Source organism: Dipodomys spectabilis, unplaced genomic scaffold (genome assembly GCF_019054845.1).
Source record: "Dipodomys spectabilis isolate Male_0828 unplaced genomic scaffold, ASM1905484v1 ptg000002l, whole genome shotgun sequence".
In the NCBI taxonomy this organism is placed as follows: domain Eukaryota; kingdom Metazoa; phylum Chordata; class Mammalia; order Rodentia; family Heteromyidae; genus Dipodomys; species Dipodomys spectabilis.
Window position 1 is genome coordinate 53,977,144 of NW_024870679.1, and position 15,397 is coordinate 53,992,540.

The 15,397-nt window shown below is 42.1% G+C and overlaps 1 protein-coding gene across 1 annotated transcript in view; it reads right to left on the reverse strand.

The window, feature by feature from the left end:
- Nucleotides 1-15,397, reverse strand: part of Agbl4 (AGBL carboxypeptidase 4) — a 1,043,215-nt gene that overhangs the window by 104,884 nt on the left and 922,934 nt on the right. Inside the window, exon 8 of the mRNA XM_042679054.1 lies at nt 13,632-13,746. Within this exon, the coding sequence (XP_042534988.1) occupies nt 13,632-13,746 (115 nt within the window). The remainder of the gene's footprint in view (nt 1-13,631; nt 13,747-15,397) is intronic.

Consider the following 15,397-nt stretch of genomic DNA (forward strand, 5'->3'; position numbering starts at 1 on the left):
TCTTGAGTCTGTTCGGCAAGTGCCCTCCCACTAAGCCACACCATAACCCAAGCTTTGTAAGTTTGGATGTGGAATCCTATAGGAAAACTCTACTCTGGCCTCCTCTGCTACATAGTGTACTTTCGGGAGGCAGTTTACTTCTTCTGTTGGAGCCTGATGGGAACTTGAATTTGGGGGTGAAGTACAAAGAAAGCAATTTAGATACAGACACACATGCCTTTCAAATCCTGCAGGGGGTGTGGTTAATTTTGATCTCTACGTTGCCAGTGAAAAATTAATATAAAATACATAGAACAATGGCTGGCAGCTTGCATAGGTTCAATTAATGCTCTGTATTATTATCAGTGTTGTTATTTACTATTATCATGTCTTTTAGTACAAAACATGTCTTTTTCTTCTTTAGGCCAGCTTCCATTCAACTTTCAAGGTTTGTCACAAAATACTTCCTACAGGATGTTTCCTATGACTACTCATCAGGCCTCCAGGTGGGTTAGAGGTGCTGTTCTATGATGCCACAACCCAACAACTCCTGGGCCAGCACAGATGTAATGTTCAGCTTTCATCTTCAGGGCATGATGCAAAGTATGTGTTGGATCAACATTTGAGGGGGAGAGAGGGAGAGTGCATAGGTGGGAAAGAAAGAAGGAAGGAAGGAAAGAAGGAGAAGAAGGAAAGGACGGAGAGTGGGAGGGTAGAAGGCAGGCAGAGAAAATAAACATTTTATAAAAATTAAAAGGGGCTGGGAAGGTGGCTCAGTGGTAGAGCACTTGCCTTGCATGCATGAGGCCCTGGGTTCGATTCCTTAGCACCACATAAGCAAAAAGAAAAAAGCCAGAAGTGGCGCTGTGGCTCAAGTGGTAGAGTGCTAGCCTTGAGCTGAAGAGCTGAGGGACAGCACCCAGGCCCAGAGTTCAGGCCCCGCAACTGGACCTACCCCCCCCCAAAAAAGCAATTAAAAGTTGTTAGGCTTCTACAGTTGAGGCAGAATGGCAGCAAAGGAGTGATGTGAGCAAGGGCAGCCCAGTTTGGAGTGGGCAGGTAGGGGGTATGGGAAGGAACAGGTGGCCAGTGGCAGACGAAGCTGGAAAGTATGCTTAGAAACACTGTGCAGGCCTTGAGTCCCATGCTAAGCAGCAGAGGTCCTTCTGGCAGCCAACTGGGAGCCTCGGAAGGATTTTCCAGCTAGAACTGGTAAGAGGCAAGCAGCAGTCGAGGAACTAAGATGGGAAATGATGAATTAAGAACTTCATTCGTATATTTTTGTTTCTCTAGAGTGCCCAGCTACAAATTCTGCATTACTACCTCCTTGAAGGCCTGTCTTCGATGTAGAATCAATTATTAAAATCAACTTGCTATCAACTCTAACTTTGCAATGTGATTTAGCCACTTGCAGGGCCGGAGCCTGGGAGCTGCCTCCGCAGACATCCTGCCATCTGGCCTTCTGGAGGAACCTGGCTGGGAAGCTCATTTGAATAATTGGTTTTGATGGTGTGCACTTGTGGGTTAGACACCTGGTTACAATGCCAGCCCCAATGTCCTTTCAGCCTCTGTAGAAACATCACTTGGGTTATGTAAAGTAGGAGACTCTCTGGGAGGTGAGGCTGTCACTCTCTGAGTGGTCAGGCTGGCCTCTGCCGTCATTCAGACTGCATCTGGACTATGTGTGTGGCTCACTTGCTGTGTGACCTTGAACAAGTAACTTACCCTCTCTGTGGCTAGACTCCTTTGCTTAAAGAAGGAGAGTGATTCTTGCTCTGCCTGTGCCACAGGCTTCGAGTGAGGCTCTAAGAGATGTTCAGGAGTTGTGACTTAGCAGAAATACAAGCAGAAAGATTTAGGTAAGGATCTAGACAGAGTTCAATGTCAGACAGCCAAGTGCTTGTGGGCTTCATCATAAGGACTATGGCTCCCACAATGAAGCTCCTGATGGTCTCTTCCCACTCCACTGAAAACAGGAGTAAGCCTCCTCATGGGGGGAGTGTCAATTACTGGTGCCTCAGTTTCTCCTTCAGTGAAATGACAGCCATGATCCATTTGTGCTAAAAATTGAAGGAAACAATAAATGCCAAATGCCTGGAACAGTACCAAGGCAAGAAGGCTCAGTAGATGTTAGCTATCGTCACTGTCATCATTCTGGCTCAGTCCCAGACACCACACCTCAACGACAAACAGTGATAAACATTAAGAGCATGTTTGGAGGAGCAGGAAGGACAGGGAGAAAATCAAGTGTGAGTGTATAGGCAAAACATTGGAAATTTTGGGGGTGTCTGGAGATAGAGGGGGTCAAGGGAAATGCAGACTGGAAAAGAATGAGAATGCTAGCCTCGGTGCTGGTGCCTTATGCCTGTAATTCTAACTACTCAAGAGACTGAGATCTGAGGATGACAGTTCAAAGCCAGCCCAGACAGGAAAGTCTATGAGGCTCCAAAGCCAAGGGAGGAGGTGTGACTCAAGTGTAGAGCACCAGCCTTAAATGAAAATGCTAATCAAGAGTGAGGAGTCCTGAGTTAAAGCCCTACTATTGGAAAATAAAAATGAGAAGGCTCAATTCTTTACTTCAAACAGCTGATTGGCTGCCAAGTAAAAGATGAGCTAGATCTAGCAAGCTTTTGGAGAGCAGAGGCAAAGTTATAAGCTGGCAGTTTAGCCTGAGGATGAAGTCTTTTCTAACAGCTAGAGGTGACATGCATACACCATGATATCTTGGGAGGGAGGAAACAACCCATATCAGGAAGCTGACAAGTAGAGGGGGAATGACAAGACTTCCAGTATGTTGCCTTAAGGATGCTGGCAGAGCACTGGATCAGATCTCTGTCCATGACGCTGTGACCAGAACCCTGGCAGTGAAAAGTCCCTGGGGTAGAGAAGGAGGTAGTATGAGATGAGGCTGGTGGATCTCTTGCTGCGGACCTTTGTTTGCCTTTCTAGCTTGACAAAATCATGCTGTTGTTATGTTGTCATAGAACAAATAGAATATTAACATGTATTTTATATTTTATATAGCTGATTTTATGTTCTCTTCTATTTGGACAGCTTCAAATGGTTCCCTCTTGGATGCTGAGATGAAAAACAATAGGCCACCTGTAGAATGTGTGTGTGTGTGTGTGTGTGTGTGTGTGTACACGTGTGCGTATGTGAGTGTGTATTAGAAATGAGTGCTCTGGTATTATACCCTCAATGGTCAGTAGCATTTCTCTATACTCTTTAGTTCCTTTTTATGACTGATGTACACTTACAGATGTGCCATACTTTTTTTGTAGTTTTTTTCCCCAAAGATTTCTTTATTGAGATTAAGTAACTACATGCATTTCACAGTATGTGGCGTTAGTTATACTTAGCTAAAGTCTCAAACACATTGTAACCTTCGCAATGATAATCATCATCATTCTAATCTACAAAGCTTGTGAACTCTACAAACATTAACAATATAACTATTTCTTCCAGATTGGGTGGTATGTACATTGCTTTCCTTTTGCTGAATATCAGCTGTTTGCTCTTTCTCTCTTATTCCCTCCCTCCCATCACTGCCCTTGAGTTGCTTAGTTCTTCATCAATGTCCAGTACAGCTGATGGGCCCCTTTGCTGGATTTTTTTTTCACCTGCTTTCCTCTGATTCTGTGCCCTCCTCCCAGCTTCCCTCAGATGTGCACATGTATATACCATATATGAGGTAACGAATATAGAGTCTAGATATTTTAAAATCCACCCTTGTCTCTTCCCATTAGAAGGAGGTACTGTGCGCCAGGAGATTGTGTAGCATGAGGGTCAGTTTTCATGTCACAGGCCATGAAACCACTTGGGAAGCTGGTGTAAGCTATTTGGTACTTTGAGCCTCCCTTCCCTTCTCTATTTAAGACTGGGCCATCATAACACTTCTACCAGAGGGCCTGGTGAGGATCAGGTTACATGAACTGGGCTTTGTCCTGGCAAGGGCTGCCTCTGATTTCCTTCTGTTTCCTCAAAGTCCAGCTCAAGATTTGACACCCAGCTGGTCCTCCACAAACCTTAGTTAAATTGAATTGACCACCCAGAAGCATCCTTTGCTATATAAAAATTGCTAGGGTCAAGAGACATAATGACAGCGAGTGTCTGTAGATCGTACAGACTCCACCATGGAGCATGCAGTGCTGGGTCATAAAGAGGAATCATTTCTGCATCACTGAACAGACCAAGAGGGTCTGCTCCTCCCCCCACTTCCACACTCCCAAGAAGCACCAGGGTTTTCTGAAGATGAGAAATTTCACAGCCTCCTGCTATCTTTTGGGTAACTGCGTATTTTATGATGACTAATAGGCAATTACTATGGTAATATTGCAATTCAGCATGTGTGAGGTTTGGGAAATGAGAAATTATGGGTAACTACTTTGGACTCATTTCTATGGTAACAAAAAGTAATTGTCATTAAATACCAGTTATACTGAGGCTGTACCTGGTAATTATAGATTTTTATGCCCAGAAACATAAATAAAACCAATAAATTTATTCAAAGGTCTATGACTGTTTACTTATACTTGGCTCTATGGAATACACAATGACAAGCACCTAATTAAGAAATGCAAACCCAACACAGAATTTCATATTGTCATATGGAGATGGAAAGTCTGTTTTTCAAATGCAAGGGAACTTGTGCATTACAAATGCTCAAATGCTTGGCAAACACAGTAGGGGTGCAGGGGGTGGGGCCGTCTTCTCTGCAAAAAAAAGGCAGAGGAGGAGGTGGCACAGAGAGTATGCAACGTGTGTGCATGGCTATGGGAATTGCTAACAAATTCTAAGCTCATTTAGCCCTTTACCCTATACCTCACTGGACTGGCTTTTCAAACTAGGATTGCCTTGCGCTTGAAGGTGCAGTATCCATCCCTTAGGACCTGAGGTCCCAGATACCCTGGAAGTCTTTGAAAATCCATACTTTGCAAAACTGATGATTATGCCATTCTTTTTCTTCTTTCCTTTTATTTTATTTATTTATTTATTTTTGTCAGTCATGGAGCTTGAACTCAGAGCCTGGGTGTTAGCCCTGAGCTTTTGCATCCAAGGCTAGCACTCTACTACTTAGAGCCACAGCTCAAAGTTTTCTGTTTTCTGGAGGTTAATTGGAGATAAGAGTGTCATGGACTTTCTTGCCCTGGATGGTTTTGAACTGTGATCCTCAGATCTCAGTCTCCTGAGTAATTGGGATTATAGGCATGAGCCATGGGCGCCTGGCCTTTTTGCCTTTTTAATGTGGAAATATAGAACTTAACATAAAATTTACGTTTTAATCCTCTTTAAGTGTGTGGTTCAATGGCATTCAATACATCCACCTCTGAAATGTACTCTATACCCCTTAGCCCTCTATGTACATTATACTCATTAAATAAAGTTTTCCATTGTCTCCTGTCTTCTTGCCTTTAGCAACTATCATTCTATCCTGTCTCTGGATTTAATTAGTTGATGATGTTAAGTACCTCATATAGTATTTGTCCTTTTGCGACTGGCTTATTTCACTTAGCACAATGTCCTCAGAGTTTGTTTATATTGTAGTCATACTGTTTTCGACAGAGCCTCTCCCATACCGCTTCCATTAAGTGATGAAAGATGCATTTACCACAGTTTACTCTTCCAAGAGGGTGGGGGGTGTGGGGGGAACTGGGGCTTGGGAGAAGTATGTCTTATCCAAGCACAACAGGAAGATTTGGGAGAATGAGGTTGTTTAATACTTACTACCTGCTTTCCTTTCTCAAGGAGTTGTTGGAATGAATTGGAGAATCTGGAAGAAATGGAAGAATTCCTAGCAAATACTGATACTGTATACTCAAAATAAACTAAGAAGATTTAATCCTACTAAATAGGCCCATAACAAGTAATGAAAGAGAAATGGCAATAAAAGACCTCCCATCCAAGAAAATCCCAGACCAGATGGAGTCACAGCCAAATTCTACAAGGGACTCACTCCAATACTCTTCAAACTCTTCAATGAAATTGAAAGTGAAAGATCACTACCAAACTCATTCGATGAAGCCAGCAGAACCCTCATCCCCAAACCAGGTAGGAACTCATCAAAGAAAGAGAACTATAGACCCATTTCTTTGCTGAATATTGATGTAAAAGTTCTCAATACAATGGCCCTCTGAATTCAACAACTAATCAAAAAAGTCATACACTATGATCAAACAGGATTCATTCCAGGGATGCAAAGCTTGTTCAATATACACAAGTCAATTAATATAATTCAACACATCAACAGGAGCAAGGACAAAAACCACATAATCATCTCAATAGATGCACAATAAGCATTTGACAAGATCCAACAGACCTTTATGATAAAAGCTCTGGAGAAGCTAGGAATCCATGGAACATTCCTCAATATAATAAAGGCTGTATATGACAAACCTATAGCCAGCATTATACTTAATCAGGAATGAGACAAGGATGTCTGCCCTCTCCACTCCTCTTCAATATAGTGTTGCAATTCCTAGCTAGAGCAATAAGGCAAGAGACAAACATAAAGGGGATCCAGATAGGGACAGAAGAAGTAAAAGTCTCCCTCTTCTCAGATGACATGATCCTGTATTGAAAGAATCCCATAGGTTCCTCTCCCAAGCTACTTAAGTGGATCTGAAACTTTGGCAAAGTAGCAGGTGTAAAGTTAACCTATAAAACTCAGTAGCTTTTCTGTATGCCAACAATGAGAAGAGTGAGGCTGAAATCAGGAAATCAACTCATTTTATAGTAGCCTCAAAACACACGCACAGGTGCGCGCACACAGACACAGACACAGACACAGACACACACACACACACACACACACACACATGCACACACACGCACACGCACACACACACACACACACACACACACACACACACCAAAAACCTTAGGAATTAATCAAAGATGTGAAGGACTTCTATAATGAAAACTTTTAAAAACCTGAAGAAGGAAATTAAAGCAGACTTAAGGAAGTAGAAAAAACCTCCCATGCTACTGGATTGGGAGGATTAACATCATGAAAATGGCAATACTGCCCAAAGCTATCTACAAAGTCAAAGCAATACCCATCAAAATCCCACCAACATCTTCAATGATATAGAAGAAGCAATCCAAAAATTCATATAGAATAATAGAAGAGCCTGAATAGCAAAATCAATCTTTAACAGGAAGAACAGCACCAGAGGAATATCAATACCGAACTTCAAACTCTATTACAAAGCTGTAGTTATAAAAACAGCTTGGTACTGGCACATGAACAGGCCTGAGGACCAATGGAATAGAATCAAAGACCCAGAAATGAACCCACAGCCTATAGCCACCAAATCTTTGATAAAGGAGCCAAAAACACAGAATAGAAGAAAGACAGCCTCTTCAACAAATGGTGCTGGCAGAAGCTGGCTATACACATGCAGAAAACTGAAGTGTGATCCTTATATATCACCCTGCACCAAAATCAATTCCAAATAGATCAAAGATCTCAACATAAGACCAAGTATCCTGAAAAAGGGTAGGGGTAGGGGAAGAACTAGGGCTCCTTGGCACAGGTTGAAACTCCCTAAGTAAAGATCTAGAAACGCAAATCAAAGAAAGACTGGATAAGTGGGATTGCATTAAACAGAAGACATTCTGCATGGCAAAGGACATAGCTAGCAGGATAAATAGAAAGCCCACACAGATTGGGAGCTCTTTACATCATTTACATCTCTTTCCATCTCTTTCCATCTCTTTCCATCTTTACATTGGGAGCTATGCATCAGACAAGGGCCTCATATCTAAAATATACTTAGAGCTCAAAAAATTAAATCCCCCCAAAACAAATCCTCAAAGAAACAACAACCTCATCAATATGTGGGCTAAAGACTTAAAGAGAGACTTCTCCAAAGAAGAAATAAAAATAGCTAATAGAAGAAAATATTCAACATCTCTGGCCATAAAAGAAATGCAATTCAAAACAATATTGAGATTCCACCTTGCCCCAGTTAGAATGGCCATTATCAAGAAAACAAATAATAACAGATGCTGGCCAGGATGTGGCCAAAAGGAGACACTATTACACTGTTGATGGGAATGTAAACTTGTTCAACCACTCTGGAAAGCAGTATGGGGGTTCCTCAGAAGACTAAACATAGAGCCTCCCTAGGACCCAACAATTGCACTCCTGGACATTTATCCAAATAATCACAAACCAGTCTGCACTAATGACACCAGCACAACCATGTTCATTGCAGCATTATTTACCATAGTGAAGATATGGAATCAGCCCCTCAGTGGCTGAATGGATCAAGAAAATGTGGCATACATACACAATGGAATTCTATGCTTCCATCAGAAAGAATGACATTGCCTCATTTGTAAAGAAATTGAAAGACTTGGAAAAAATCGTATTCAGTAAAATAAGCCAGACCCCAAGAAAGATAGGAGGCATGGTTTCCCTCATTGGTAATAACTAGAATATGTCTATAAATCTCTAAGTTAATCCAATGGATGGTAAAAGACAAAAATAATGACACTTGGACATGACTAATTAAATAGCACTCTAAGCATTGCACACTGAGAACAAAAGAGGATATTCTTAGGAGAGGATCACAATGGCTCAATATCTATGTGCATATGACCATATAAAATGATGCTTATCAAAATGAACTACAAGAAATGGAAACAAGAGGGTTCCCACCCCCCACCCCCCGCCCCCATGCTAATGGGGCTTGAACTCGGCCTGGGAGCTTTCTGTTCCTCAGCTCTTCAGCTCAAGGCAAGCGCTCTACCACTTGAGCCACAGTGCCAATTCTGGTTTTCTGGTGGTTAGTTGGAGATAAGAGTCTCACAGACTTTCTTGCCCGGGCTGGCTTTGAATCAGGATCCTCAGATCTCAGCCTCCTGAATTGCTAGGATTACAGGCATGAGTCACAAGACGGTTTTTTTTTTTACTGTACTGTTTGCAGTTAGTTCTTTCTTCTTTCTTTCTTTTTCCTTTGGTTTACTCCCTGTTGTCATTGTCTTTTTTAAAATTTCTGTACCCTTTGTCTTGTATATAAGTTTATCTGAGTTGGGGAAAGGAATGAGGATCATAGAAGTGGTGGGACAAAGGGTGAAGTAATTCAACAGTGATATGCACTACATTATGTTGAAATGAACTTTACAACTTGAAGGGAGGGGAGTTGGGAGTGGGGAGAAAATGAGGGAGGGAGTAACATTATTCAAAAAGAAATGTACTCATTATCTCACTTATGTAACAGTAACTCCTCTGTACATCACCTTTACAATAAAATTTAAATAAAAAAAAAACAGTTGTTGGAATGATCAAATATAGTTTTCAGTGCCTTTAAAAGTATAATGCCCTGTACAATGACAAGGTTTGGCTGAAAATCCAGTGTTTATTAAATCATAAGAACAGCTCATTATGTGAAATTATAGCAGTGTAACAATTCATGTCACGATGATACACAGTGAAAACATTTGGGGATAGGAGGCCATGCAGGTGAAGAAACATAAAGGCTGAAGGCTGATATGTACCCTTCTCTGGGGAATATAGCTTTGTGACATGCACAATTGCTAAAGCCTGCTATTTACTTCACTTATTCATTCAGAAAAAAGTACATATCAAAGGCACATTATGTGTCAGGTGCTGAGAATGTAGAGAATAAGGCAAAATCACGACTAAGGAGCTTACATTATAGAAGTAGAGAAAAAAATTAAACAAACTGTCACACATATTCAAATGATTATAAACAGTCCAAGGACCACAAAAGGGTAATACCAAGTACTATGAAGGAGTATTGGAGAGGCCAACTTTACATCAGAGGTGCTGGGGAAAACTTTCTGTAGATTAGCATTAGATCTAAGACCCAAAGTAGAAAAAGGTGAGTATGATCAGAGTATAGAAAAAAATAGAATGCATTGTTTCCCTGTGTCTCTATAGCAAAAATAATGTAAGTACTGGCATATCATCTAATAAATTGTGATAGATGGCTACTGTAGGGTATAATATAGCTGCTATATATTGTTGCTGTAAACTTTAGTTATAGGTTTTATATACTCCTAGTATAGCCACAGCCTAGTACCATACACAGTGGTCTAGTTAATAAAAGCTGCTACACTTATATAAGGTGCATTTTCTGTCATGGTAGAATATACATATATTACTATTAAATGCTGGAGTACATCTTCTCTATTTAACTATTAAAGTCATATCCTACATATTATATTATTAAATATAAGCTTAGCTGAGATCTCTCTATATTTTTTCCTAAATTGGATTGCATGCTTCATGTTATTATTATTATTGTTGTTGTTATTTAAACTAGGCTCAAGTGTTCTATCACTTGAACCATGCCCCTGTACTTTTTGATCTTCATTTGATATTTCAGATAGAGTCTCATACTTTTGTAATTGCATGCTTCTCTAATGTGGAAAAAGTAGGAAAAGAGGAAGGAGGAAACATGCATTTATATTTGGAACTTACAATATATCTAACATTGTGCTTTAAATTCATTATCTCCAAAAACCTTACAATTCTTTAGCATCCTCACTTGCAGATGAGAAGAGTCTTGTGAGGCCATGTCATTGATCACAATGTCATATAGGAGGTAGGAGAGCAGAACTTGACATCCCCTGTTCATAGCCACTATCTCCATAGCCCATGGACCCAGCCAGTACACTGCCGCTCCAAGCCCATGAGGTTCCTTGGGGCAGGCTTGACTTCTCAGACTTTCAGTGCTTGGCATGCATAGCCCTGGCTGTGGGACTGGAGGACAACAGGGAGGAGCAGGGCCTCACTCAGACAGAACTGCATTCCTGCCCTCTCCTCACAGGGCACAAACCTGAGACAGATTCTTGACCTGTTCTGAGGGACTGCGCATCCAGAGGGAGATATCAAGAGAATGAAAGTCAGAGGGCATGAGAGGAAAGTAGAGACATGGCTGTCTACGTTCTGGCCTGTATCCGGAGATCTGATCAGTTCATGTGAGGTCTGGATTCATTTACTGCCTTAGAATTATGAGAAACTTACTATTCCTTCATTCCTTCATTTTTTCCTTCTCTTCCTCTCTCCCTTTCTCCTTCCCTCCTTGTTTTTTTTCTTCATTCCTTCCACCTTTCCTCCTAAAAGTGGATTTTATTATCTGTAAACTGAGAAACCTTAACTGTAAAGCAAAGGCAGTATTTAGGAGCGCAGAGTCTCTCTCTGATTGTCGCTTTGGGCCTTGTACTTTCAGTGTTTGGCATGTCCAGCCCCGGCAGTGGGAGTGTCCTCTAGATTTGTAGTGAAATAATATTAAATACAATATGTGTAGGAGCTCAAAAGGCCATTATTGGGTCAGCGAGCAGACTTCTTAGAGTGGCACTTCTCAAAATCTGTTCTATAAACCTAATATGAATAGTAGGCTGTGTGGATCATGACACTAACCTTTGAGAAACACTGAACACTATATTTTTCTTTTGAGACTTGAGGTGCTTATATTCAAAATTCTGGAAGGTCTTATTGTAAAAAGGTTTGTTTAACTTAACATTTTCCAAACTTACTTGTACTCTGAATTCTCCCCGGCCCACAGTAAGACCCTGGCAAGTCCCACCAAACCCTGGAAACAATGCTGTAGACAACAGGGTGGCTCTGGGAGGGGCTGGCCTATGGGACCAATAGGGCAGCTTGAAGCTCTCCATTCTGAGTTTCTATTATTATTTTTCAGACTCTCCAAAGCTGTAGCAGTAAATTCTCCTGATCGATGGGCTCTTTGTTGCTATTCAGAACAGTTTTAGCAACAGGATTAATGCCTGTGGCTAGAGACTTTCTCCAACTCTCATAATGAGAAAGAATCACATTTTCTCAGTAGGAGTAGCATAGAGCTTGAATTTCACTATGAAACTATTTCTGAGGGTTGGGGATTTTAAAATCCTGAAATAGCTCTTCCTCTCCATCACAAAATCTGAAGCTTGAAGACGCATAGAAAGCATCTAGCCCCTCTCCTCTGATCATCTGAAGGCCAGTCATTTTTGCCAAGGTCATAGACCTATTTCTAGCTAGCCCTTCTCTGGACCACAAATGATGACATAAGTAAGTGTGTGGGATGTCAGCATTGACCTGGCGTTCACCACTGCTGCTTGTGTAATTAAACAGAAACATTAACATAAATCAAATGGTCATTCCCCCACCATCACCACTAGTAGCACTTCCTGCCTAGGGGAGGTGGGAAGGCATTGTTCTCCGGCCTGCAACAAGTCAAAAAACTTGCCAATGCTAATGAGCCATCACTTTGGCCAATTAAGAGAGGAAGTAAAAAATTTTCTTTCATGAAGGTTTCATGCCTCCCATGGGCTTTTTCCTTAACTTATACCCAGGGGCATTAGCAATCCCTTCTGGACTCAGTTTCCATGGTTTTGGAAAGTAATAAGCCAACTCTGTGTAAAATGGGCCCTGCCGTGTGTCAGATCTGGTTTAATGTGAGTACCGACCATGACCTTCTCATCTTCAGGCCTGTTTTCTCATCAGTAAAAATCACCTCTTTTGTTAACTTATAAGCATGCTGATCCCTGTTGTTAGACATTAGGAATTCAAAGACCATTGAGATTCAATCCATGTTCTGTGGTGGCTTGAATTCTACTGGGCTATAGGTAATAGGAAAGCACACTCAATAATCAGGGAACCTAGGAAAGGGAGTGGCCAATTCTGTTTAGGGCTTGGTAGAATGATTTCCAGAAAAGGGACATAACCTAAGTTCCCAAAAGGGTTAGTTAGATGAAAAAAAGAAATGAGGCAAGTGTTGGCAGAGGGCCATCTGCGCAAGGGTAATGTAACCCACAGGTATGTCTGGGGTAATAGGCTTTGCTTGGAGTAGCTGTAGCAACAGTCCTAAGAGGGGAGAAGGAGGTGGGGCAGAAAAGTGAGACACAGCGCCTGGTCAGGCAAAGCCTTGCATACAAAGCTGGGGAGGTTTTCTTGAAAGTATGGTCCAATCAGTTGTAAAGCTGTACAATATGGGTTGTGAATTAGAAAACCTATTGACTGTGTGACTTTGGTCAAGTCACTTGCCTCAACTGTGAAATAAGGGTAACAACACTATCTGTCTCAAAAGATCCAATGGTCTCTTTACAAATGATCACCTGGGTAGTGAAATTTTAAGTGTTAACTGATGGTGCTAATATAGGAGAAACTATCCAGGCATGAGTCAGAATGGGGTTGGCTGGTATGGTCACATTAAAGAGTGACAGTTCACATGGTCTGGTCATGCTGCTTTCCTTCACTAATGATCTCCAAGGAGCAACACCACAACAAAGGAGCAATCATTATAACCCATATGAGATTCTACAAAACTCAATTCCTCCCACCATTTCTTCTGATATTCACCACTGTCCTGTGCCAGGAAGTTATTATTATGCCCATTACCCAAGAGAAACTGTGATCATCAGAGAGGGAAAGTGAATTCACTGAGCTTACATAGGAAGTAGGTGTTAAGACTGATACTAGTTCCCCTGATCCCTGATTCCTGAGCTGTCCATGAAACCCCAACAGTGGCTCTGCAGAAATAGCCAGGGCTCATCAGACATACTCTCAAGAACCAAGGTGAAGAACAACAGTTTTTTTCTCTAAGTTTATCCTCTTTTTATGCTTGCTTCCATCCTTCTATCCTGTGACCACCTGCTTCTCAGCGTTCTCCTCACTCCCTCACCTGTAATTGCCCAGGTAGACTCCATCAGGGTTGAGCATTGGTGCAATCTTAAAGACCAGGTGTTCTCGAAGAGCACGGGCAACCGGGTGCTGGCTCACAAGGAAGTCAATGATCCCTGGGGAGAGAATAGTCGGCATTAACTTCAAAGTGTTCCAAGGAGGGAGTACATTTTTCTCAGCTTGGAAAACAATAAGAGCTCAACAGGTGACTACTGGCCTGTGTTGTTATCTGCTGCAGTGGCTGTGTGGCTATGAAAGAGATGATTCCCAGTGTATCTTCCTAGTATATCTTCCCTCCCCCCCCCCCCCCTCCCCAGAAGAAAGACATTTCAAGACACAGCCCTGAGGCCCAGAGACAGGAGCTGGGGAAAGCACCTCCTGCTGGAAAGGACAGATGAGGAGGGCTCCAAGAAAAAGATGACATTTGAGCTGTGCTTTGTGTTCTTATCCATGAAACCAGAGGGCCACCCTGAGAAGTCCAAAGCTCACCATGTCACTCCTTCTTTAGTACCCTCCGGTGATGGGGCTTGCACCTATCAAGAGCACAGGGGGTGGGACAATCAACAGCTCTGAGCTTTGGCCCCTCCCCTCTGTTCCACATTTCCATTTCTTCATTGGAGATCTGAACAAATGGTTAAAATGCTGCTCTAACAGTTCATGAGAAGAATGTAATGCAAGAAAGTGAGAGGAGAGTCCCTAAAAATACAAAGGGGTCCCATTCCCTGTTAGGGAGACCAAGAAAGGCCTGGAGGAGAGAGAATATTTGAACTGTGCCCTGACAGGTCTTGAAAGACAGGTGGAAGAAAGCTAGTAGGGTAACTGAGAGCAATCCACATGCCCAGCAGCAGGCACTAAGCTCTTGGAATGACCAGTTACCCCAGAACATATTCCAAAGCTGCTGTGACCAGTGAGGGACATCTCAAGCTTTTTATTATGTCAAGCTGAGAATCCATCAGCAATCCAGAGCCAGTTGGACAGCATTTACTTCCCAGTCAATGCAACAGTGGACCAGATGCCCTAATTTATTTGTTGGTCCTCATATTAAAGTTGCAGTTTGCCAATAAACAGGCAGAGTAATGATGCCAGGCACCCTTGTTAGGAGCTAATAATTGCTTAATCTGTTTACTAATTGACCCCAGCTCCCGGGGTGGCCCTCTATCAAGGAACCAGTCTGTGCTCAGGATCTGGACATGCTGCCTCTGAGAATGGCTTCTGGAAATGGAGTAGCTTGTCATGATCCATCCTCCTTCACAGATGAACAGATTAATTGGGCTGCCAATTAGGCAGCTAATAAAAGAAAGAAAAAACAAAGCCAGACCAGAGGCTGTAGCAGCCCAGAGCTCCCTCCCTGAGGTGGGTAAGGGAAAAGAGAAGGGGAAGTTTCAGACTCATCTGTTGGCTTGAGGTTAGATCCAACAGAAATCATTGCCAGTGATCAGAATATCAGAAGATCTTCCCTTATTGATTTATTTTCGGTAGTAGAGGAAGGTAGTAAGTGGAGAAGAAGGAGTAGAAGGAAGAAAGTGGGAGAAAGCAAGAGTGGGGACCATGCCATATCTGGCTGAATGTGGATGGAAAGCACTGCATGGGACAAGGAAGCAGAGGAACTCAGGGAGAAGAATGAATCAAGGAATTGTATTTGAACCTACATTGATTGTTAGCTGGATGTATGGCTTGCTAGCTTTCACTGAGCATTTTTTTCATCTTGACAGAAGGGTGATACTGAATCTGGAAGAATGTTGTGCATCTGGGAAAGAACATTTGGGC